Genomic DNA, 26828 nt, shown 5'->3' on the forward strand with positions numbered 1-26828 from the left:
ACTCCTATTCGTCTTTTGAGCCCTGGCAGAGCAGAGATGTTGCTTCCTCTGTGAAGATTTATCTACTTGTACTAAAATGGATACGATGTTTTCCCCTTTTGCCTCCTACCCCTATAGCATATTTTTTTTTTAAGAAAATTTTAATTTTCAGATTAGTTAATTTATTATTTTGTATTTTTCTCTTCTATTCTATGACCTTTATTAAGGAGTATGGTTTTAACATTCATGCTCTATATAATGCCTGGAACACTGAAAGAGTTCAACAAACACCTGCTGAAGAAGTGAAAAAATAATGAGTAGAGTCTGGGAGCTGAAGCAGAAAGATTATCTTTCTGATATGTTGATCTGTGTCGGAAATAACTTCTTAAATGCCGTAGAAGTATAAGCTGGATGAGTTTAGGAGACAAAAGGTGAAGAGCATCTAAAAGTTAAATAATCATCAAGTCCCCAACAATGAATGAAACCCTTAGGTTGAGGGGATACGTACACTAAGCCCAGAGCAATGAAGGGCAAAAATATCAAAGATTAGAGAACCTTATTTTAAGAGGTGAAGCATTAAGAGTATAAAGATCTTAACACAACAATTAAGTGAGGTGAAGGCTACAGTAACCAGTTTGATGTAAGCATTCCAAATTGTATATAAAATCAGCACATTGTACCCCATAAATGCATTAATGTATACAGTTATGATTTAATAAAAAAATTAAGAGAAAAAAAAAACTCCAGAGAGTGAGATCCATTTACTATTGAATAAGGTGTTGAGGTCCCTTTAACCCTGGGTCGAAGAACACATCTCTCACTTCCACTGCTACAGGCTCTCAGAGTGCCACCATTAATAGGATAGAGACACATCTGACAAATACAGGGTAAGAAACAAGGCTCCTTTGAGTCGAACTGGGAAAATGCTATGAAACCATGGAAAGCCAACACATTTAGCAAACTGCAATCCAGCAGTGTGCATTTGGGGAGCCTCCTAAAAAGAGACTGGATGCTCTCAACTCTATGAACTTGGCAGGATGAGTTCCAAAGAGATGTGCCCGATAGGGCTTTCTTCCTACCCCGGGGACAGTCTGCCCCATCATTCAGCCTCACTTAGACTAACTGGAATGCTCTGGATTATTATTCTCCTTCTCAAAAATCCAATACTGTTGTTTAAGGCTGTGGTTTCCAAGCTAACTACAAATCAGAAGACTGGACATTTTCTTTCTTTCTTTCTTTTTTTGCTAATAATGATCCATGGGCCATAACTTCAGAGATGCTGATTCAAGCCAGGGATCTATGTTTTTTATAAAATGCTTCATATGTGATTATAACATGATCAGGATTTTTTGTTATTGTTGTTTGTTTTTTGGGACAGAGCCTCAAACTGTCACCCTGGGTAGAGTGCCGTGGCATCAGAGCTCACAGCAACCTCCAACTCCTGGGCTTAAGCAATTCTCTTGCCTCGGCCTCCCAAGTAGCTGGGACTACAGGTGCCGCCACAATGCCTGGCTATTTTTTGGTTGTACTTGTCATTGTTTTTTGGCGGCCCGGGCTCTGGTGTATGTGGCTAGCACCTTAGCCTCTTGAGCTACAGGTGCTGAGCCAACATGATCAGATTTAACAGTGACTATTCTCGGGGGGTTTGGAGTCACTAAATGTGTGCAAAACACCACAGGATACTCTAATCTTTACTCCTAGGAAGCTCTGAGGATACTCCTGGAATGGTGCATGCCAGAAGTATAAGCTGGAAAATGATCCAGAAGGTGATGAGGCCACGAAAGCTGGGATCCCACTCTCTGAAAGAGGCTTCTCAGAACCGTGCAAGTGTGTGGTACTGTGATGTTGGTGATAGTGTCTCTTTCACCTTTTCCCCAAGTTTTTCATGAAGAGTTTCTTTTTTTTTTTTTTTTTGTTGCAGTCTGGCTGGTGCCAGGTTTGAACCCACCACCCTTGGTATATGGGGCCAGGGCCCTACTCACTGAGCCACAGGCGCCGCCCACCATGAAGAGTTTTAAATATTTTCATAAAGAAATAAAAACCTAAGAACCTTAAAGGTGAGCCAAACATCTGATCACATCAAGTGCTGGTGATATTTGTGATGAAACTTTTTTTTGTAGAGACAGAGTCTCACTATACCGCCCTTGGGTAGAGTGCCGTGGCGTCACACGACTCACAGCAACCTCTAACTCTTGGGCTTATGTGATTCTCTTGCCTCAGCCTCCCGAGCAGCTGGGACTACAGGGCCCGCCACAACGCCCAGCTATTTTTTTGTTGCAGTTTGGCCGGGGCTGGGTTTGAACCCGCCACCCTCGGCATATGGGGCCGGCGCCCTACTCATTGAGCCACAGGCGCCGCCCTGTGATGAAACTTTTAAGAATTTGCTGTTAATGCAATGATTTACCATACACTATAGTTTTTGGTTTTTCTTTAAAGGAGCTTAGGCACTTCAGGAAAACAAATTAGCTCACTTCGCTCAACCTAAAATGTATTTTTTCAAAGGTCAGCTTGAAGAGGCCCTTTCTGTCTGGGAGCAGCCATCAGATAAGCCAAGACGGATGCATGTAAGTACAGTCAGGGCTATGGAGGAAGAAGCAGTCTGATGAAACGTGCTTTCTTCTGAGAGTCTACTGCTGGTAGTATAGCCAATTCTTTGCACTCCACAGGGCTCCCTGCCACCTAGCCAGATAAAGCCACAGACTAGTATACAAGGCAAGCAAGGTTACGTCACACATAGGATGCGAGTGCACTGCGGTGGTCATAAATGCCCAGTTCCTAAGGGTGCAACCTATAGCAAGCTTATCCATCATGGTGTTAACCAGCTACAGTTTGCTGGAAGCCTTCAGTCTATGGCTGAGAAGCAAGCCGGAGCTGCTGTGGGGCTCTAAGTCCCAAATTCTTATGGGTTGGTGAAGATTCCACGTATGAAGTTTTGAGGGTATCCTCACTGATCCATTCCACAAAGCTATAAGAAGAAATCCTGATACCTATTAGGTCATCAGCCTGGTCCAGAAGCACAGGGAGATGGGTGGACTGACCTCTGCAGGCTGAAAGAGCTGTGGACTTGGAGAGGGACCTAAGTTCCACCACCATTCTTGCCGTGCAGCCTGGAGAAGGTGCGATACTCTCCAGCTCCCCATTACCACTATTGTAAGTCATGTTTGTAAAATTCATACCCAATGAACAATTTAGGGTGGTCATGTGTTTGTTTGTTTTTTTAGAGACAGAGTCTCATTTTTTCGCCCTCAGTAGAGTGCTGTTGCATCGCAGCTCACAGCAACCTCCAACTCCTGGGCTTAGGCGATTCTCTTGCCTCAGCCCCCCGAGTAGCTGGGACTATAGGCGCCCACCACAACACCTGGCTAAGGATGGTCATGTGTTATCTGTTCATTAAAACTAGTCTGCAGATTGTCTAATGAATGCTTTGTCAAATTATGAAGTGCAATCATGTTTGAAGACAAGAAGTGATGATGTATCTTTTTTCTAATAAGATAAACTTGTTTTTTGTCTTCGCTTTACCTTACTAGGGAGTTATACGTCAGTGTTTAAAACATGCTTTGTGGTGTAACAGGGGTAAAACAAATTCTTGAAAACAGAGAAAAAAGCCTGAAGAAGAGGCTCCCATGGCCACGCTCCCATCTGGGGAGAGGCTGTGGTGCTCACTGCAGGGCCTATCAAGCTTATCTGTCAGGCTATAAATAAATCCTTGTGTGCGCTACACCCACTTTATGCAAAGCACTTGTATCAGCGTGAGATTAGAGGATTAGGAGTTTTCTGTACAACAGAAATCTAGTCAGGAAGAATCCTTCCTGAGAGGCCTGATATTTAAAAGATAACTACACTTTGCAAAATAAACTGAAGGTAAAAGGACCATATCAGTATTCATTCTCCAGACCATTCTAATGATTATTTTCATAAGAATAAGAGAACTGGCACCAGAAACTATCAGATATAAGAAGATTTATCTATAGTAAATAAATACTGGAATCTCCATTTCAGTGTCATATGACTTTTAAGTTTCCATTAAGAATATTTTAAAAGTACTATATACTATGTAAAGTCAATGAAACTATATAATGCCATTAAATATACATAATTTAAAAAATTCAATCACAGCATAGCCTATCTCATAATTTTTTTTTTTTTGAGGCTGAGTCTCACTCTGTTGCCCTCAGTATAGTGCAGTGGCATCACAGCTCACAGCAACTTCAAACTCTTGGTCTCAAGCGATCCCCTGGCCTCAGCTTCCTGAGTAGCTAGGACTACAGGCACCTGCTACAACACCCAGCTATTTTTAGAGACAGAGTCTCACTCTTGCTCAGAGTGAACTTCATCAAGCAATCCACTTGCCTCTGGCCTCCCAGAGTGCTACGATTACAGGCATGAGCCACCACACCTGGCCCACAAATTTATTTGTAAGTTTTCATTTCTAAAATAACCTGAACAGTTGTGACTGATTGAGGGCATGTATAAAATTTAACCAAGTATTAAATAATACCTGTCTTTTTTCCCTAGCCTATTCCATTTCACCAACCTTTCGAGTTGTAACGTTAGAGTCAGATATGTGACCTGATGCTAGATTCTCAGGAAAAGGATTGTGAAGTTTAAACACACCAAAGGGATAGATTCCTTTTTTGGGAAGAGAAACAAAACAAGAATCCCCATTTACAGCAGTCGTAACTCTCTCTCTCTATGAAGAAGTAAACATAAATTAATACACATTTCTAAAGTTAATATTCTGGATTTGTAACACAGGGTCCTGTGTGAGCTGGACTGCCTCCCTTTATTCCACTATTGTGCTCTAGCCACAGCACCATCTTCAGGTCATGTGACTTCCAACTCAGGGCCTTTACACATGTGGAAATACCACCCCCCACACTCTGGGCGCACCCTCCATTCTGTGTAGGTGGTTAAAGCTGGCACAGTCTGTTATTTTGTTCATAATATTACTTTCTCATGCTTTTAACACTTGTAGGGTATTCAGTGATATCCCTTTTTTCATTCCAGAAATTGGTAATTGATATTTTCTCCTTTTTCACTTATCACTATTATTACAAGTTTATTTTTTTATTTTTTATTTTTTTGGTGGTTTTTGGCCAGGGCTGGGTTTGAACCCGCCACCTCTGGCGTATGGGACCGGCGCCCTACTCACTGAGCCACAGGCGCCACCCTAATACAAGCTTATTAATTTTATTGATTTAAAAAATTTTTTTTGAGATAGAGTCTCAGTCGGTAGCCCTGGGTAGAGTGCTATGGTGTCACAGCTCACAGCAACTTCAAACTCTTGGGCTCAAGCGATTTTTACCTTGGTCTCCCAAGTAGCTGGGACCACGAACCACACTTGGCTAGTTTTTCCATTTTTAGTAGAGACAGGATCTTGCTCAGGTTGGTTTTAAATTCCTGAGCTCAAGGGATCCACCTATCTCAGCCTCCTAGAGTACCAGGATTACAGGTGTGAGCCACCGTGCCTTATAGATAGATCTTCTTAGAAGTTCTGATTCTGGTTTTTCTTTTCTTGATTCATTTTTTAAAACAAAGAGCACATAACAAAAGAGGCCCCTTCAATCTCCTCCCTAAAGATACTCGACCCCTCTTTTGTCCCTGAGGTACTCACAATTCCCCTATCATTTGTATATGAATGTTATGCTAATTTCTGCTACTCTACTAGGATCCTCTTTACTTACCACATTTCCTGCTTCTGCAGCCAGCCGGGCAGCATAGCGAGCTATAAGCCGGTGTTCCTCATCCAGTCGGCTAGGACTATCCAGAACACTGCCGAGGGAATAAAAATTCAACAGGTATCTTTTAAACACCCCCTATTCACGATCCATTGTTAGAAAAAATGAAGAAAAGCTAGTAAAGAAGAATGATAACAAAAGAAATGAAGGCTTGGGTCATAGGTACTAGTGGTCTTCTGAGATAAGGGGGGGATTTACAGAAATGCTGAGGCCACATTTCTCCAGCAGCACAGCCCCACTGCTACCTCGCCATCAAAGAGGGCATCTCATTTTTAATGCAAAGGCCAAGGAAAGACAGGGTATTCACAAAGTCTGAGACAGAGATTTCTAACCAAATGTTTTGAAAACATTTTAGACCTAGATCTTAAATTCAGAAAGAATATGAGAAAACTAAAGCATCATGAGAAACAGAGGGCTGAGAAAAAGTATACTTAACACCGGCAGAGGAAAAGTGGAGAACGCTGGCCAGGGTAGGCCAGACATACTAGATGCTGGAGAGAATTCCATGCTGTAAACGTTCCCTCTCGTTGCCTCTTCCCCCCACCTCACCTTTTTTTTTTTTTTGCTGTTCTTTTTCTACAACTATAGCCCCGCCTTAGAGTGAATTAGTTTAATCCATTACTCTTTAACAAGAGTACTAGCACTCTAAAAATGGAAGGACTGACTCTGATACCCAGATGGGGCAGCAAATAATGTGGCAACCAGAAGAATGAAGAGCCCCTGAGTAGCAGGCTAGCTCTCTGTACGCGGGATGCTGGCATCGAACTTTTCACTGATTCTGAAATACCCAATTATGTCAAGTGCTATTTGTCTACATCAAGGCAGTCCTACGTTAGTAGGGACTATGGTTATATAATTCTAAGACCAGCAGATGCTTTCAAGTAATAGTGATGGTGATGACTAATTGGCCAGAGGGTGGCTGTTGAGGTTTGCCTCTATTTTGGCCCTTCATTCTTAGAGTCTCCTAAAACACTTGATCAGAATTTAGCAATATGACAAATAATATGCAAAAATATAAAGCTATGAGTTTGATACTCCCCAAACTTTATTATAATTGCTGATGGGAATCTAGGAAGAGTGAGGCTAAATCAATAAAGAGCTGTCTCACATTTTCATGTATGGAATCAGCTGTATTTGTTTCTACATATTTTCCCCCTCTCCTATGATTTTATTTCTGTGGCTAGTTTTTTAAACTAGTGTTTCTCCTAAGATGAACTTTTAAAATATGCATTATGTCTTCTGCCTACGATATTTGTCAACATTTTATAACTTTAGGTGTCTCAACATCAGTCTTCAGCATGTATAATCATCCTTTAAAAAGATGATCTTATAATAAGAACATGCTACCATCAATTGCTTTAATACTTCAGGGTCAAGGCCCCCACCAAGGTTAGGGACAAACTATAATGTTTATGCTTTCAAGGTGTCTGTCTGAAATAAGTCTTGTCACTATCTTTTCTTTTTGTAGAGACAGAGTCTCACTTTATGGCCCTCGGTAGAGTGCCGCATCACACAGCTCACAGCAACCTCCAACTCCTGGGCTTAAGCGATTCTCTTGCCTCAGCCTCCCAAGTAGCTGGGACTACAGGCGCCCGCCACAACGCCCAGCTATTTTTTGGTTTCAGTTCAGCTGGGGCCGGGTTTGAACCCACCACCCTCGGTATATGGGGCCAGCACCTTACCGACTGAGCCACAGGCGCCGCCCTTGTCACTATCTTTTAAATAAAAAACCAACACAAATGAATGGTTAACAACACAAGTGAGTAATATTCTGGAAGGACTGGTCTGCCTGACCCCTCTCACTTGGTAAGGGACACAACAGGTTCCGTTGTGCAGAAGAGCTCTTTCTGCTCTATCACATTCCACCCACAAGTGTGGATGACATGGCTGTTTGAGTGGGTATGCTTTTTAGCCAGAAACTAGAACCTTGTGTTGATGAGAGGGTTAAGGTCAATGAAAATTATCTGGGGGCAATTAGAAAGTCTCCTTATTCTTCTATTTGGGTTGGCTTTAATTTTTAGAATTAGTTAACCAAGAAATTTCTAATTTCTCAGAGGAACTGATATAGTCTCAGGAACTGAGCCTCACAAAAAGAGATGCAGGGCTCACCCACTCGTGTTCTCCCAGGGCTACTGGTCACCAGCTTGGCTCTGGGAGTCTTGGCTCTTGATGACCTGGGCTAACTTAGGAGGTCTCTGCCAAACATTCTGCCATTTTTACCAAGGAAAACTTTTAATTGGTAAGGGCAAACATAATTTGTCCTGCCTGGGGTGAAACAACTCTATTCCTACAGACCAAGAGTCTGGGACAGAGTGCACGGAAATCATCTGTTAGACCAGGAGACACTCTTGCAACAATGCACAATTCTCAGCCCCTTCCTCCCCTCCTGTAAGGTAAGCCCGTGAAACAAACTTGAGATGTCAGGGAACCCTACAGTTTTCCACTGCTTTAGAGAGAGTTTAATGCCCCAGAATAATGATGCTATTTAGTCATTCTGGGAAAACTATGGGAGACAGTGTAATGTGTAATATTAAAAACTGTAGTTTGAGCATATTTTCTCACCGATTATTAATTTATTCTTCTATTATCATGAGGAGTAGGAGTGAGGTCAGATGACCTTTCCAAGGAACCATGGTGTGCTATGGGCAAAACTAACATTGAAATTTAAGTTTCCAGCCTCTGTTACATGTGCAGGTTATAAATTATGGTTTTCTCTTATTTGTAATAAGAATCTCAAAGTAGTGTTTTACAAGTTGTTTGGCATCATGACTCCTCTTTGGGGTCATACAGACAGAGGGATGGCTTTACTTATTTTTTTTGAGACAGAGTCTTACTATGTCACCCTGGGTAGAGTGCCATGGCATCACTGCTCACAGCAACCTCAAACTCTTGGGCTTAAGCAATTCTCTTGCCTCAGCCTCCCAAGTAGGTGGGCCACAACACCCAGCTATTTTTTGGTTGTAGTTGTCATTGTTTGGCAGGCCCAGGCTGGATTCGAACCCGCCAGCTCTGGTGTACGTGGCTAGCGCCCTAGCCTCTGAGCTACAGGAGCCGAGCCAAGAGGGATGGCTTTAGTTACTTAAACTTTACCCGTCATCCTCCTTGAAGAATGGTGGTAAGTGTAGGCCTAGAGAGGGCAGGAACCTTAGGGTCTGTTACCTATGGAGTAGCACTCTGTTTGGTATTAACTTTTTTTTTTTTGCAGTTTTTGGCTGGGATTGGGTTTGAACCGCCACCTCGGGCATATGGGGCCGGCGCCCTACTCCTTTGAGCCACAGGCGCTGCCCGGTATTAACTATTTTTAAGAAAGGATTAACTTTGCTATAGTTAGCAGTTATCAAATGTTTTTCTATCACAACCCAATGAAGAATTAATCACATTCCCATATTAACAGGGAGTCGCTACTAGTTTTCAGGGTAAAGAGTATGTAAAGCTATTATAACATACATCATTATTATAACAGGAAGAGGTACATATTGTTTGGAAAAAGCCTCCTCAGGAGACAATGATCTGGTACCACTGCTGGGAATCACTGGTTTAAATAATCAATAACGATTGATTTCTGCTGGGTGGTGTATCAAAGCCTCCAGATTAGAAAAGGTGAGCTATATGGGAGTTGATCCATCCTAAACTTTGAATGTCCATAGAAAGATTTCATTATTGAGGCAGGAATAAACAGGAAAAGACTGCATCAAATACCTCTAGGAATGTTGGAACTGCAGAATTCTACAAAGTTATACATTCTTTAAGTGTAAGGTAAAGGGGGGTGAACCCCGCTTTCAGGGAGAATTTCTGACTCTATGTTTAGGTAAGTGAATGGGCTTGGCAAGGCTCCCTCTCTTGTAGAAGCTAATGCTTAAGCAATTATTTTAACTCTGCCAAACATAGCTGGTAGCTGCTCAAGAAAAACCCCACATGCAGAGATTTTTCCAGCTGGCAACCCAGGCAACACAGCTCTCCCTCCCTCTGCTCATCCCCGGGCTACCCGCCTGCTGCTGCTGCACCACCAACTGACCGTGCACAGTGCTGCAGACGGGCCACATAGGAGGCTATCAGCGCATGCTCATCGGCCAAGTGACTGGGTATGTCCTGGCTATACTGTAACCTAGGAACGATGGAGGCAAAGACAGCACGGGTGACACAAACACACACAGAGGGAGAAATGAACATGGATTAAAATGAGCAAACTTCAAAGCAAAATTTAAAAAATAATAAGTCATGATAAAGAAAACAATAAAGAAACCACAATGCATAATGGGTTATGATGTTAGACCATTGGGTATCCCTCTTACAAATCCTCTGAACAAAAGTGTTCCTATAGGAGTGGCTCTGGCCGACTGACATCATAGTCCTGGAGAAGGACTTCCTGGGGAGTCATCAGGGGCCTCACTTACCGCTTTATCCTGGCTCCGGGCTCTGTGATGGATGTACTTTTAAGAGAATGCTCTCTGGCACAGTGAACCTATCAAACACACTACAAGCCCCTAAGGCTAGGCTTTTATAGTTTTTGTCTATATTTAAGAATTTTCAGTGTTATCATGTTACCAGTTAAATATTTTTATTTCTAAAAGGATACTGCCTTTAATATCAGACTATTTTCTTCCATAAAACTGGGATAGTCTTAGAATTATACCTAATTGTAAGACAATACTATTCACTCTGTGTGAGGCTCTCTCTTATAGAGATATGGAAGGTCCTTAAGTATGTGGTCTTTTTTTTTTTTTTAACTTTTTACTATAGAAATGTTAAAATTTGCACCAAAGAGAGTAATTCTTTTTTTTTTTTTTTGTAGAGACAGTCTCACTATGGCCCTCGGTAGAGTGCCGTGGCCTCACACAGCTCACAGCAACCTCCAACTCCTGGGCTTAAGCCGGGTTTGAACCCGCCACCCTCGGTATATGGGGCCGGCGCCTTACTGACTGAGCCACAGGCGCAGAGTAATTCTAATGACTACCCCTCACGTACCCATCATGAAACTTGAATGAATAACAACATTTTGTCAGTTTTATTTAATTTATTTTGCCTTCCTTAACTTCCTGTGCAGAAAGAGAATCCCAGGCAATGATTTCACCTGGGAATGCTGGAGGCTGAACATGTCTTAGACAGTGAAAACATGTCACGTAACCTCAATGCCATTAGCACACTTAAAAAAAAAAAATGACAAAAATGTTTTAATATCCCAGCCCACCTGAAAATGTCCTTAAGTCTTAAAAATGTACTTTTATAGTGAAAATCAAGACCCAGACAAGGTCCCCATTTTGCTGATATGTTCTTTTATGTTTGTATCTGACTAGTATGTTTCTGTTTTAAGACAGAGCCTCAAACTGTCACCCTGGGTAGAGTGCTGTGGCATCACAGCTCACAGCAACCTCCAAATCCTTGGCTCAAGCGATTCTCCTGCCTCTGTCTCTCAAGTAGCTGGGACTACAGGTGCCCGCCACAACACCTGGCTATTTTTTGGTTGCAGCCGTGATTGTTGTTTGGCAGGCCCAGGCTGGATTCAAACCTGCCAGCTCAGGTGTATGTGGCTGGCGTCTTAGCTGCTTGAGCCACAGGCACCGAGCCTCTGTTTTTAATTTGCCATCATTCTCTCTTTTCCCTGTTTCTTTTATATTTGTAAAGAAACCAGGTCATCTTGTAGACTCCCCTACCTTCTGGATTTGTCTTCTTTCCTATAGCGTCATTTAACTTGCTTTTCTTCCCCGTGTGGTTAGATCTAGATGCTTGACTAAAGTTTTTGCTTTTTCAGATGCTCCTCAACTTAGGATGGAGTCACCTCCTCATAAACTCATCTTAAGTCGAAAATCTCGTAAGTTAAAAATGCATTTAATATGTTACCGAATAGCGTAGCTTTAGCCTCGTCTACCTTAAATGTGCTCAGAACACACACAAAATCCTCTACTTTTATTATAAGTGTTGAATAAGCTGATGCAGTTTGTTGAATACTGCACTGAAAGTGAAAAACAGAATGCTGATATGGGTACTTGAAGTATGGTTTCTACCACACATGTATTACTTTTTCACCACTGTAAGTTGAAACATCCTAAATTGAAACGTAATTGAGGCTAATCTGTATTTTGTTTTTGAGAAGTGGTAAGTATCTGTCACAGGTGGCTGGGCATGGTAGCTCACGCCTATAATCCCAGCTCTCTGGGAGGCCGAAGCGGAAAGATTACTTGAGCTCACGCGTTAGGACCAGTCTGAGCAAGAGAGAGACTCTATTTCTTAAAAAATAGGCGGGCATTGTGGTGGGTGCCTGCAGTCTCCGCTACTTGGGAGACTGAGGCAAGAGAATTGCTTCAGCCAAGAGTTTGAGGTTGCTGTGAGCTATGACGCCATGGTACTTTACCAAGGGCGACAAAGTGAGACTCTGCCTCAAAAAAGAAAGAAAGAAAGAAAGAACCTGTCACAGGTAAGTAATATGGTGCACTTATAATTCAAAAAGGAGGTGCAGGCTGGGCACGATGGCTCATGCCTATAATCCCAGCGCTCTGGGAGGCTGAGGTGGGTGATCACCTGAGCTCACAAGGTCAAGACCAGCCTGAGCCAGAGCTAGACCTTGTCTCTAAAAATAGCCACGAGTAGTGGCAGGCGCCTATAATCACAGCTCCTCAGAAGGCTAAGGCAAGAGAATTGCTTGAGCCCAGGAATCTCAGGTTTCTATGAGCTAGGACACCACGGCGCTCTATGGGGTTGACAAAGTGAGACTCTGTCTCAAAAAAGAAAAAAGAAAGAAAAAGGAGGTGCATAATGCAATGGAATGTAAATACTGATGGGAAGATTCAGATATTATTGGTCAACACCTAACCATTATAAAGTCCTCCACCAACTTTTCACCTAACAGGTTTAGCATTTATTGATGATTTTTGCCTAGATTCATTATTTCATTAGGGGTTGACAAATTGCTGACTTTTCCAACTTGATGCATTTATTAACCTCCTCTATTTGCTTATCTTGAAACATTACTCATTAAGGAAAGTCAAAACAAATGGTAGATACCACGTATTTCCTATTATTTAACAAAATTCAGAACAGTGATTTAGTGCCCTGGTAAGATCCAATGGTTCTCAAAGAATTTTCTTAGGATCATTATGAATTCATGGATTTTTATATATCTGAGGTGGCTTCAGTCCATTTCAATCATCTTTTTGATGCCCAAATTATCCTACCATTGGCCATTGGGACCCCCTATTAGTGGCTTCCTGTGTGTTCTTTTGACATATCCATTAGACCTTATTAGCTTTCTGCCTTTTTGGCACAGTTTTGTCTTGTATCCTGCCCCAGACTTGCAGATCTCTGGATCCCTTTACTGGAAAGAATATTTAGAGGCCATAATTAGGGTACTAATGTGTTCACTGTTGCTATGATGTCACTGCTTCCAGACCTTTTCAGTAGATAAAGCTAGAGACTGTACATTTTAGACTGAAGAAAAGTAAGTTCATTCAGTGCTCTCAAGGTACTATTCCATTTTCTTTCAGCTTGCATTGTCTTTTGGTATAAATTTAGAGGGTACAAGTGTAATTCTGTTACATACATAGATTGGTTGGTGGTGAAACGAAGGCTTTTGGGATATCCATCACCTGAATAACATACCTTGTATTCATTACGTAACTTCTCGGTATCCAACCCTCCCCCACCTACCTGCCAGGTTCCATTGTCTATCATTCCACATACTATGTCAATGCATACCCATTATTTATTTAGCTTCTACTTATAATTGAAACATGACTTGTATTATTTTTCATGAGAAGTCACTGATGATTCTTATCTTTGCCTCCTTCCTTATATGTAGTATGTTCTTTTTATCACTGGTCTTCAGCACTTTGATTCTAAGGTGGCTGGTGTGGTTTTCTGTGTGTTTATCCTGCTTACCCAGAGAGGTTCTTGTATCTATAGGTTTACAGTTTTTATCAAATTTGTAAAAATTTATTTGCAAGTTTGAAACTTTTTTTTTAAAAAATATTTTTCTCTCCTCTCTCTTAGACTGTTGGACATTGTCCTACAGGTCACTGAGGCTCTTCATTTTTTTCAACCGTTTTTCTTCATTTTGGATAGTTTGTGTTACTGTGTCTTTAAGTTCAGTGAACTTTTCTTCCGCAATTTCTAAGTCCATCCTTTGATTTTTTTTTTTCATTTCAGTATTATCCCTTTCAACTCTAGGAGCTTAATTTTATTTAAAAAAATTTATTGCAGACAATTCCAATTATACTTGGTTCTTTTTTATTTCTTCCACTTCTCTCCTTGTTCACATCTGCCTTTATATTCTTGATATGATTCATGGGTATTCTAAAGTCCATGTGTGCTAATTGCATCATGTCTACTATTTCTAGCTCTGTTTCTATTGACTAATATTTTCTCCTGGTTACAGGGCATATTTTCCTGTTTTTTCCTATGTCTTCTAACATTTGACTGGATGATAGAAATGGCGAGTTTATGCAGTTGAATGTCTGGATTTTGTTGTTTTCCTTTAAAGAATCTGATAGTTAATTTACTTGTGGACCAGCTTGATCTTACTGAGGCTTGTGTTTAAGCTTCATTAGTGAGTATCCAGAGTAACCTTTATCTAGGGCTATTTTGGCCCTGATCCTAAGGTGTGGCCTTTCTGGAGTCTTTCCCGAATGCCCCAAGTATTCAGTGATGTCCCTTTACTCTGGCTGGTTGAATTGAAACATCTGTGTGAGCTTAAGAGTTGTTCTTTCCCAGGTAGCTATTTTTTGTCTGGTTTTATCAAGGTTCATTCTATGCAAATACAGCTCAGTTTCCAGCAGAAGACTCAATGAGACCTATAGGCAGATTTATGGAGTTCTTTCTTTGCATAGCTTCCTCCTCTTTGGTATTGTACCTGGAAAGTCTAGCCTTCCCAAACTCCAATTTCTGTCTCCTTTCCTCGACAAGACTACCTTGCTCTCTACTTGTGTTCCACACTAGAGCTTGGCAGATGCCTCCAGGAAGGAAGCCTGAGCTATCAGAGGGCTCTCATCATTTGTTTCCCTTCTTCCAGGGATGAATCCTGCCTACTTACTGTCTAATTTCTTTCTTTCTTTATTATTATTTTTTTTTGTAGAGACAGAGTCTTACTTTATCGCCCTCGGTAGAGTGCTGTGGCGTCACACAGCTCACAGCAACCTCCAACTCCTGGGCTTAGGCGATTCTCTTGCCTCAGCCTCCCGAGTAGCTGGGACTACAGGCGTCTGCCACAACACCCGGCTATTTTTTTGTTGCAGTTTGGCCAGGGCTGGGCTTGAACCCACCACCCTCGGTATATGGGGCCGGCGCCCTACCCACTGAGCCACAGGCGCCGCACTGTCTAATTTCTTTTTTTTTTTTTTTTTTTGTAGAGACAGAGTCTCACTTTATGGCCCTCAGTAGAGTGCCGTGGCCTCACACAGCTCACAGCAACCTCCAACTCTTGGGCTGAAGCGATTCTCTTGCCTCAGCCTCCCGAGCAGCTGGGACTACAGGCGCCCGCCACAACGTCCGGCTATTTTTTTTTTGGTTGCAGTTTGGCCGGGGCCGGGTTTGAACCCGCCACCCTCGGTATATGGGGCCGGCGCCTTACCGACTGAGCCACAGGCACCGCCCTGTCTAATTTCTTTATAAAAGTTGTTTCTTACGTCAGACCATTTATCTGGCAATTTGTAGTGAGAGAGCTAATCTGATAGCAGTTACTTCACAATGACCAGGACAGAAGGTATGTCTGTAGAAATTCATTTTTATCATGCTTTCGTAAAGTATTGGTTTACCTTAAACTGGAAATGAAAACAAAACAGAATTGCTTCTTCACGTAGCAACAGCAATAGGAGCGAAGAACAGCAAGATCTTGGGACATCTCTCGTTCGGGATTTTGGACTGAGTGGATCTAAGTGGACGGTTAGATGGATGTGAGAGACTAAGAGTAAAACAGGGCTGCCACTCACTGATGGCAAGACGATGCCAGAAGTAGGGTTGGTGCAGGAAGATAGAAAGCTCAGGCTCGGCACTCATAGCTCAGTGGTTAGGGCGCCGGCCACATACACCGGGGCTGGTGGGTTCGAACCCAGCCTGGGCCTGCTAAATAACCATGACAACTGCAGCAACAACAAAAAATGGCTGGGCATTGTGGTGGGCGCCTATAGTTCTAGATACTTGGAAGGCTGAGGCAAGAGAATCACGTAAGCCCAAGAGTTTGAGGTTGCTGTGAGCTGTGAAGCCACAGCACTCTACCAAGGGCAACATAGTGAGACTCTGTTTAAAAAAAAACAAACCTCAATTTGTAACAAGCTAACTGTGATCTATATATAAATATATATAAATATCCAGGTGAAGGTACTGATTAGGAGATGGATATATGAGGATAGAGCACAGGGAAAAGGTCTGAGCCAGGAAAACACATTTGGAATTCACCAGTAAGCAAGTAATATTAAAAACTATGAGTGGATACACTCACCTACAGTGAGTGAGGAAAGACAGAATAGAAAAAGCTGTTCTCTCCCTGTGATATATTACCATGTAGATTTCAAAGATGTGTAGAAAAAACAGCAAAGGAGGCCAAAACGAAATAAGAGGATTCAAAGTAGGAGAGTGTATTATCTGGAGGCCAAGTGCAGAGGGTTTCAAGTGAGGGGAAGAGATCATCCATGGCAAATGCCACTGACAAGTATGATATATCCGAGGAATGACCGCTGGATTTAGCCGTGTGGAAGCCATTGATTTCCATAACCAAAATAATTCTGGCAGAGTAACAGGAAGTGAGTACCCGACTAGATAGATGTGTGCCAAAGGGAATGGCAGAACTGAAGTCGTCTACGTAGAGAACACTTTAAAGAAGCTTTTCTGGAATGGGAAGGAGAAATATGTAGGAGTAGCTAAAGGGAGAACCGAGGCCAAGAAAGGATTGTTTGTTTCCCCAAAAGGAGAGATACTAGCAGATTTGTAGGTTAATGGGAAAAAATCCAGTTGAGATGGGAGTGAAATGATGATACAGGAGACAGAAGGGTCACTACCCTATCAGAAGTCTTTCACTGCGAGCGAAAATGAGATCCAGGGCCACATGTGGGAACCCCGCTGACAGAGAGGTGGCTGTGGCAGGGGGACAGATATCCAGGCAAATGGGCAGGTGACGATGGAGCTTAGAGGATTTTATTTTTCTAGTTTTCTTTTTTTTTACTCAGTGAAACAGGATGCACCAATCCACTAAACTCCACTTTCAGCTTATAGGAAGACTTCTAATCAGAACTAGTGGTGTTTGCCAGATAGTTAGTGCTCTAGATAAAAATGAAAGCATTCTCAGGAGTAGACAAGGAACTTCAGTGTCCATGAATTTTCTTCTCATTTTGTTTGAGGTGTGGGTGTTATCTTCTTCTCACATTCCAAGTGGTACCTATTTTCCCATATTTATTTATTTAAACTCTTTCTTTTCAGATAAAATGCAAATATACAAATACATATTTTGTTTTAGAATTTTTCTACAGCAAAGTCAATAATATATAATTCAGAATTTTTTTCTCCATAAAACAGTAATTGTTCTAATTCTAAATGTCAATTCAATCCACAGAAGTAGGTGATTTTCATGTCTAAATATACAATAGTTCTAATAGCATTTCTGATGATAACTGCACATTTGAAACAATGTACAGAGCATCTATCAGGTGTCAGACTCTGTGCTAGAGACCAGGACATCTCAGTAAGGAAACTGTTTAGTAGGAAAAGAGATGACACACCAGCACGTGTGAAATTGCAAATTTGGTATGTATTATGATGAGTAGGACCTTATTTTCCTCTGAGAGGCCTAACAGCATTTTATCCAATCAGGCAGATGAGCAAAAGCAAGGTCAGTACAAAAATCACAGAGCTAAGAAGAAGAGTGACAATGGAATGAACATGCTTCTTTTTTTTTTTTTTTTTAAGCAGGCCTGGGCCAGGTTCAAACCTGCTACCCTTGGTGCACAGGGCTGCTGCTCTAACCATTGAGATACAAGCACCCAGCTAGAATGAACAGCTTCCTGCCAGGGCATCTGATCAGTGTTCTTTTCCTCAAAGCATACCCAGGCTCTAAACCAGTGGTTCTCAACCTTCATAATGCTGCGACCCTTGAATACAGTTCTTCATGTTGTGGTGACACCCAACCAGAAATTATTTTCATTGCTGTAATTTTGACCATTTTGTAACTGTAATTTTGCTACTGTTATGAATTGTAATGTAAATATCTAATATGCAGGATGGTCTTATGCAACCCCTGTAAAAGGGTCATTTGACCCCCAAAGGGGTTGCGACCCACAGGTTGAGAACCGCTGCTCTCAACCAATGATAACAAAGACCAGAGTGGTCTTTTTTTTTTGGCAGTTTTTGGCCGGGGCTGGGTTTGAACCCACCACCTCCGGCATATGGGGCCAGCACCCTACTCCTTTGAGCCACAGGTGCCGTCCCGACCAGAGCGGTCTTGATGGGACTGGCAGGACCTAAAGCAGCTTTTCTAAAACTATGTTTCCCCACGCTTCCTCCTTTAGAACCTCCAGGCTACTACTGAATCAGACTATTAGAGAACGAGGCCTGGGAATGTGCATTTGAAGCACGTGTGCAGGTACTCTAGATGCAGGCCAAAGTGTGGGAATTGCTCCTTCCAATGCCAAGAGTCTGGTAGACAACGTCTCATGGTTTCAGCAGAATCTCTAGTGGCGGTGGGCAGGAGTTAGGAGGTACACCTGTGGGGATGGGAAGCAAGAGGAAGGAGCTTGAGTGGGGGACATGGGGATGAAGGTGAGCAAAGGTGGCACAAGGTCAGGGGCATGTTAGAGGCTGGGCAATGGCAGTCTGAAGCCACTGGTGACAATTTACTGGGTAGGAGGCAGCAGAGTATGGCAATTAAGAGCATGAATTTTGCTTTTTAAGTCTTTCATTGACAGGTAGAGTTCCACGAGCTTTTCTCATGGCACTTACAATTTTTACATTTATAATACAAGTGAAAGTACAGAATTTGAAGATTATTATTAACACAAAGTGTTGTTATAATAGAATTCAAGACTTTCTTTTTTTTTTTTAACAACTCTTTCATATCTATTCAAAGAGAGTAATTCTGGCAAACATTGTTTTAAAGTGTTAGATTTAGGGCGGCGCCTGTGGCTCAGTCGGTAAGGCGCCGGCCCCATATACCGAGGGTGGTGGGTCCAAACCCGGCCCCAGCCAAACTGCAACCAAAAAATAGCCGGGCATTGTGGCGGGCGCCTGTAGTCTCAGCTACTCAGGAGGCTGAGGCAAGAGAATCGCTTAAGCCCAGGAGTTGGAGGTTGCTGTGAGCTGTGTGAGGCCACGGCACTCTACCGAGGGCCATAAAGTGAGACTCTGTTTCTACAAAAAAAAAAATAAAATAAAATAAAGTGTTAGATTTAAGGGAGAGACCTCTGAAGGAGGCCAGATGTGCCAAAGAGTTATGTCAAAATGATCTCTAATGTACTGGTTGAGTCTTGATAGGACAATTGTTTACTTATATTGCCTTTATCAGTGGAAGAAATCCTCCTTCCAATTACTAATGACTAGCTGCTCTCTGAATAGAAGTATATACAATACTCTTAATTTCATGGGCAAACACTAAGCCATGCTGACCCTTCCTATTACCAAGCCCTTGGCATGCTGAAGTGAGATAACAGAGATTCATCTCCATATTTGATATTAGGGGTCAACATTTGTACTTCTGATTATTGCGTTATTTTTATTTTTTGAGATAAAGTCTTGCTCTGTCTCCTAGGCTAGAGTTGCAGTGTCATCACCATCATGCAGCTCACTCCAACCTCCAACTCCTGAGCTCAAGCAATCCTCCTACCTCCTACCTCAGCCTTCTGAGTAGCTGGGATTACAGGTGCCCACACCGGCTAGGTTTTTTATTTTTAGTAGAGACAGGGTCTTGCTCTTGCTTGGGCTGGTCTTTAACTCCTAAGTACAAGGGATCCTCCTGCCTTCACCTCTAAGAAGGAGGAATACAGGTGTGAGCTGCTACCAAGTTATTGATTACAGGTGTGAACCACTACCACGTTACTAAAACAGATGTAAAGGCCTACTAAATCTCTGTCATCAGATTTTGTTATCTTTCTACAATGAACTACAACACACTGATTTCTAGAGTATCTTTCATAGGCTCTGAAATACTATGAGTCTAATAAGAACAGTTTGTGTGGGCGGCACCTCTGGCTCAAAAGAGTAGGGCGCTGGCCCCATATACCGGAGGTGGTGGGTTCAAACCCAGCCTTGGCCAAAAACTGCAAAAAAAAAAAAAAAAAAAGTTTGCGTTTAGAACCTCTTCTTTTTAACATTTTTAGTCTAAATCCAAGAAGAGGGAGAAGGTTTATTTTTCTCAAAGGGCCAGACAGTAAATATTGTAGGCCTTGAAGACCATAGGACTTCTGCTGCAGCTGTTCAACCTGCCATTATAGGGAAAGCTATAGGTAATACATAAACAAATGAATATGGCTGTGTTCCAATAAAAGTTATTTACAAAACTATATAAACATGTGGTGGCTAGGACATTCTCTGAGGTCAGGCATATACCCGGGCACCACACCAATATCTGACAGGAGTTCAGGAGTCTCTGTCTTTTATTCCAGAACTTAGGTCCATGTTGGAACTAAAGTGGCTCTAGCCACATCAGTTAAGTTCACTTTGATCGCAAACTGGCTCTAGGACACTGCTGTGCCCTGGATGAGTTTTAGTTAGACCTGGGGATTCATCCTGTTGAGAAACCAAAGATGGTAGCTGCACCCTTCACAGTTAACATAATAATCCCAGAAGAGAAGCTCTGGAGTGAACATATTTTCCTTTTTTTCTGGTCCAGGATCAACTCTGGGATGCTCCTAATCTAGCAGGACCATCCCAGGCTGTAATAGGCTACTTAGGATTGTCCATGTTGCAATAGTAGCCACATGGATTTCAGCTGCTCCATAATTTGGTGTAAATTCGAAGGCAGTGAGTAAGTCTAAAAAATGGTGCCAAAGCACAAGAACAGGAATCTGAAAGGAGTCACAGCAAGTTAACTGGCTTCTGGCATCTGACCAGAGGTCAAAATGAGGTTAATAAAACCAAGATTTAAGAAATAAGCCAGGAGTGATGAGCTGAATCATGGGTCAAATGCAAAATGAGGTAGCTACTAGATAGAAACACTCCCCACTGCCTCTATGACTTGGGAATCTGTTCTGGAATATTGTTTTTGTCTTGCCTTCTGTCAAGAAGTACCTTTTTGTTCCTAGTTAATGACAGGATCCCTAACACGATTATTTTAGGGAACAGGTATAAGCTCTAAAGCAAGAATGGCCAATCTTTTGTTTTCCTCTGCTGCACATTGGAAAAAGGGTTGTCTTGGGCAGTGTGGTTTAAGTACATAAACACTAAGGAAAGCTGATTAGCAAAAGGAAAGGTCCAAGCATACTCTTTGTGATATCTGATACCACACATAGGCAAAAAAAGTCCTCATAAAACTGGCAACCAGCCAGTGGACCACAGGTTGGACACTCCTGCTCTAAAGAGTGTATTTATGGGGTCAAAGCTATCCTATAAAGATAAACTATCAATGCATCAAATTCAATGTAGTCACAGTTGGAATTCTGGATGGGAGGCAAAATTGAATTGTCTAACACATGGTAGCCATATAGTACATAAATATTTAGTTGTATTGAATTTTCTATATATATATAGAAATTAGAATTATATATTTATAGAATTTTCTATATTTATATATATATTTTTTTGAGTGTCACTATATCACCCTTGGTAGAGTGCCATGACATCACAGCTCACAGAAACCTCAAACTCTTAGGCTTAAGCAATTCTCTTGGCTCAACCTCCCAAGTAGCTGGGACTACAGGCGCCCGCCACAATGCCACAATGCCTGGCTATTTTTTGTTGCAGTTGTCATTGTTGTTTAGCTGGCCCGGGCTGAGCTTGAACCCGCCAGCCTTGGTGTATGTGGCTGGCACCCTACTCACTGTGCTATATGGGTGCCAAGCCATTTCAATATATTTTAACTGTGTGCCAGGTACTAGGTGCTAGAACTAAAGCGATAAACAAAGGTAGCTCCCTCCTTGTGAAGTGTACTATCTTGAGAGGAATATTGGAGTTAATCAAGTATTTATAAACATGGGGAATTATAAAAGAGTGTTTGGGGAGATCATAAAAGAGGACTCAACCTAGGTTAGAAGGTCAGAAAGGTCGTCCCTCGGAGAATGACATTTAAGTTGAAACATGAATGAAATGGTGTTAGGTGAAGACTCAGATGAAAAAGGTTCCTGGTAGAAGGACTAATATTAGGAAATGCGCAGGTGGGAAAATGCACAGCATGTTCTATGTACTGGAAGAGCCCCACTAAGGCTGACACTTGAGGAGCAGGGGAGCCCTGGAAGAGGGGGCTGGGAGATAGGCCAGCGCCATGAAAGGCCTTACAAGCCAAGGTAAAGAACTGGCATTTATTTCTCTTACAGACAATGAGATACTCCTGAGTCTTAAGCAGGGACTGTCACGAACAGACAGTGCTCTGAAAAATGACTGCTGTGTAAAAAGGAGGCTCAGAGTGGGCAGGAGAGAGAACACATGACACTCAGAGAGGAGGCTCCACAGATGACTCCTGGTGACTTGGTGTTTAAATTTGCATGCAAATTGAATGCATTTGTCAAAACTCAGCAAACTGTATACTTAAGGAGGGTAGAATGGGGTGAGGGATGAAAAATTACCTATGGGTAATGTACACTATTTGAGTGGTAAGTACCTAAGCCCAGATCCCACCACCATGCAGTATATACATGTAACAGAATTCCAATGTAAAATTGTATCTCCTAATTTTATTAACATTTAAAAAAGATTTAAAAATCATCTAAACAGGGTGGCGCCTGTGACTCAAAGGAGTAGGGTGCCGGCCCCATATATCAGAGGTGGTGGGTTCAAACCCAGACCCAGCTAAAAACTGCAAAAAAAAAAAAAAAAAAAAAGAAATTAAAAAAAATCATCTAAATAAAAAGTACACCTAATTGGTGAATTTTATTGTACATAAATTATAACTCAATAATGCCGAAAACAAAAATAGTTATTGGCTGGCTGGTGTGGGAGCTGGGGAGAGAGAGGATGGAGCCAAAAAGATCCCCAAGTTCCTGGCTTCAGAAAGAGAGGGCTGGTCCTGCCATTTACTGAGATGAAACTGTGGAGGAGGAACCGGCTTAAAGGGTTAGTAAGTCCAGGTTTATATACGTTGACTTTAAGGTGACCATGAAGCATCTGGGCGGAAATGTCAGGTAGGAATTGAAATAAATGGGTCTGGAACTCAGGAGACTTATTTGGGTAGGAGATTAGATGTGGAATCACTAAAATGGGGGTTAGGGAAGAAGGCCCCCAAATTACCTACATAATAGAATTTAGGTCACTTCAGTCACTTTCAACTCACCTATTTCAATCTAAGATGCAATCTAAGATGCATGCCCACTGCAGCGGGCATGCAAAACCGGCCGCTTCCGATAGTGAATTATCAGACAGCTCTGACTCTGGAAAGCCCTGATGTTTGCAGAAATGTCAGTAGTCTTGTGGGAGAAATTTGTGTTAGGACCTACCAAAAGAACAGGAAGATTTTAGCTGAAATCCAAACACTCAGAATAACCAGTGACGTTAGGAAGAAACCCCGTGAGAGTGAATTCAGAACAGAGATTGGCCCACAGAGTGGCACATTTCAGAGCAGTCCTTGTAGCAGACAGTGGCTTCGGATCACAGTGAGCCTCGTTCCGTCCTGTCATGTCAAGGCGGTGTGCATAAACATATTCATTAGAATGCAGTAAGCAAAAACATCTTAAGTGGTTTCTAAGTGCCTGAGAATCTCAGATCCACAGGGCAAGAAATGTCACTCTTCTCTAACATGTGATCCTGCAGCACGCCATAAATAATTCTCAGAGCAACAGTTCCTTTCCTCTTCTGTCACTAAAAACACCGCAACATCAAGGCATTAGTGTGGAAGTTATCTATCTGGATTCTCTCTCCTCAAAGGACCCTAACCTGAGTGGTGGTGGTGGGGAGACATCTGTCACAGCTTGATGTAATCAGCTATCTGGGGGAGAGAGAATAGTCCTTGTCCTCACTGTGTTACAAGCTAACGAGAAGAAATGATACTGTCCAGTTAGACCTTGTGAGGTAGACAGGTAAGCCCACCGATGTTCCCGGTTGTCTACAGCTTCTCTGGCACAGCCAGTGGATGGACAGGAGTAGCTGGAGGGACATGGGGCTCCGCAAGAGCCTTCACTTTCCTGCGCAAATACTCCAGAATATTCTCACCTTGATGAGAGGGTGAGCTGATGAAGTTATCTAAATTTGCCATACTAATTTAGTATGCATCAAAACCTTTACCAAATAAAAATCATAATAAAATACATTGAGTCCTTCTGCTTTCTCTCCCCCAACCCCCATCTATCAGGTATGTTTTCTCTTGAGTCAATAAGTGAGGTTAAGGGCGGCGCCTGTGGCTCAGCGGGTAGGCACAGGCCCCAAATGCCAAGGGTGGCGGGTTCAAACCCAGCCCCAGCCAAACTGCAACAAAAAAATAGCTGGGTGTTGTGGCTGGCGCCTGTAGTCCCAGCTACTTGGGAGGCTGAGTCAAGAGAATCGCCTAAGCCCAAGGATTTGGCGGTTGCTGTGAGCTGTGTAACGCCACGGCACTCTACCAAGGGCGATCAGGTGAGACTCTGTCTCTACGGAAAAAAAAAAAAAATAAGTGAGGTTAAGGGCCCGCTGTCAATCAAGTCTAGTACATAAAAGTCCAGTAAACAGACTAGACAGTCATGGGAAATGCAATGTGACATTTCTATACAACATACATATGTATAATAGAAAAATAATAGCGCTCTTCTCCTTTATTTCTCTGTTCTGAATGGAATAAGTGGGCAATATCATGTTATCTACTTGAAATAACTGGAAAAGAAAATCCCTTCCCTAGCAGAGGAAGCATCCCAGAGGGGCAGTAGCAGCAGGAAAAGCTGGAGAGAAAGAATTAGTTTTCTGAATAAAGTCTAGGGAGTCTCACTCTCCAGGAGCTTATCATCTGGAAAGGCCTGGGACAAACAGGTAACCCCAACACAATGGCTGGTTCCAGCCCCCAGAGGAAGAAAGTTTAGCATGGCTTTAGGGAGTTAGAAGAGGCTTCCTGGAGGAGTGAGGATAAACTGAGGAGGAAGAATCAGATGGCAAAGAGAAGAGAGGGGTGGGGGGAAGATGAGGAGGCTCCATGGCAGAAGTAGCACCACAGTCCCTTGCCTGGGGAGACTGCAGGGTGAAGCAGGGCAGGGGGGGCTGGCAAGGCCGGGCTTGGAAACAGCCATGCGAGCCACCCTGAGGAATGGGGACTTCAGCCGCAGAGCTGTGCTGCCACCAGTTACACATGGCTACTCGAATTCCAGTCAAAGAAAATTAAAAAGTTTTGAGTATTAGTCCATTAGTCCCATTTCAAGTGCTCAAAAGCCACACGCAGCTAGTGGTTTTGGACTGGTTAGCACAAATATTTCCATGTTATTATAAAGTGCTATAGAGAAGAAGAGCTGTAGAGTTTTAAACAGGGCTAATGACATAATCAGATTTGCATTTCAAAAAATGCAAATTTTTCTGGTTTCAAAGAAAATTGGGGGTTAAGTAGGGAGGATACTGGAGGTTTCCTAATAAGATGCGTGAAAAAGTTAAGAACTGTACCACAGCACTGATTTGCTTTACTAGCTGAAGTAAGCTGAAACATTTTAATAGTTTGATATTAAAAGGAGTGGAAAAAAAAATCTCTGGTTAAACACAGTAGTTCCAGGCTAGATCACCATGGGAACTTCATCACTGCTGTAGAAATTTTCACTCTCTGAAGCGAGGCCATGGCACAGCACCATCACCAGAGAGCTGCAGCTATACTGAGCCAGCTTCTTAGGAGATCAGGTCAAGAGGCATTTAAGTGAGAAGGCTCATGATCACATGAAAAATGTGTTAAAAAAAAAAAAGTATGTAGTTTGTGTTCACGTGCGTATCAGAGCAACACATAAACAGCAAGAGAGGAAAAGTGTGCTGCGGGAGTCGGTACAGGGAAAAACTAGGAGCACGTGAGTGTTGCACGAGTGTACGTTCTACTGGTCATTTGCTGGGTCTCTAAGTATTTGCGTGCCCTTTGCTGGTGTGAATCTGAGGTAGCTGAAGAAACTGAAAATCTTATGCTATGTTCTGGTTTCCTGGTGTCCCACAGGCACCCGTAACTCAACATAATCTTGTTATCTCCCTGCCCAAATCTTCCTCCTGTGTTTTGACCCAAAGTACCTTAACTCAAGCCATGAAGAAATCTGGAAAATTATCCATGGGACTCTCTTCCTAGGCCCCTCACATTCAAAACTTATAAAGCTCATCTTCACTCCCAGTATCCCAGGTATCTCAGTCCAGACAGGACAACACTGAACTCACTGCTTTTCTCCCCAGACCAGTTCTTTCCACTCTGCTCTGCTGACCGTGCACAATGGATCTGACTCTGGGTCACGCTGAGGACCTCCGTCCACGGAGAGGAGGGAATAACTCATTGGTTACCAGACTTCCGTCAGCTTCAATTTTTCAAACTAAGGTTTTTAAGTATGGACTTGGAAATACTCAAACTTTGTTTGTACTAATCTGAGTTAGAATTGGTGAAAGGTTTACCTTAAATGCTTGAATAGAAACAGAATCTAATCCCAACCTAGAAGCAGCTGAGTTGGCGGTCTGCCCAGGCTCTCAGATGGGTTTTGGAAAGCTGCCAACACCAAGGACTCTGCACTTCCCTAAGATTATGTGTTAATTTTCACTTACTCTGCTTTTTTTCTTTCAAAAAAAAAAAAAAATGCAGAAAAAAAAATTTTGTGTTGACTTGAGATCCTCATGAAGAATTTGTACATCTTAGTTATTTCTTGAAACCTTCATTAATTCTTGCTTTGCAAACAGACTCATTTTCCTCCTTTCACAGGGAGAAAGAGAATCAGTGCCCTGAGTCCACATGTGGACAGTTTCATTATTTTTATATCTGTTATGGTGACCTGTGATCAGTGATCTTTGTAATTGTTTGGGGGCAGCACAAACATAATAAGCCTATATAAGGTGGTGAACTTAATAAAAAAATGTACATTTTCTGACTGT

The 26828-nt window shown here is 42.3% G+C and overlaps 1 protein-coding gene across 14 annotated transcripts in view; it reads right to left on the minus strand.

Moving 5' to 3' along the window:
- The window catches only part of DTNB (dystrobrevin beta), a 278523-nt gene that overhangs the window by 53492 nt on the left and 198203 nt on the right, over positions 1–26828 (minus strand). For 10 of the 14 annotated variants that reach the window (XM_053587753.1, XM_053587756.1, XM_053587747.1 and 7 more), the window contains 2 exons: positions 9733–9822; positions 5664–5751 (listed from right to left, as the gene is read on the minus strand). In XM_053587753.1, the coding sequence (XP_053443728.1) occupies positions 5664–5751; positions 9733–9822 (178 nt within the window). The remainder of the gene's footprint in view (positions 1–5663; positions 5752–9732; positions 9823–26828) is intronic. The other 4 variants (XM_053587758.1, XM_053587759.1, XM_053587754.1 and 1 more) reach the window with 1 other exon arrangement.

The sequence above is a fragment of the Nycticebus coucang genome, chromosome 4, assembly GCF_027406575.1.
Source record: "Nycticebus coucang isolate mNycCou1 chromosome 4, mNycCou1.pri, whole genome shotgun sequence".
Taxonomy (NCBI): domain Eukaryota; kingdom Metazoa; phylum Chordata; class Mammalia; order Primates; family Lorisidae; genus Nycticebus; species Nycticebus coucang.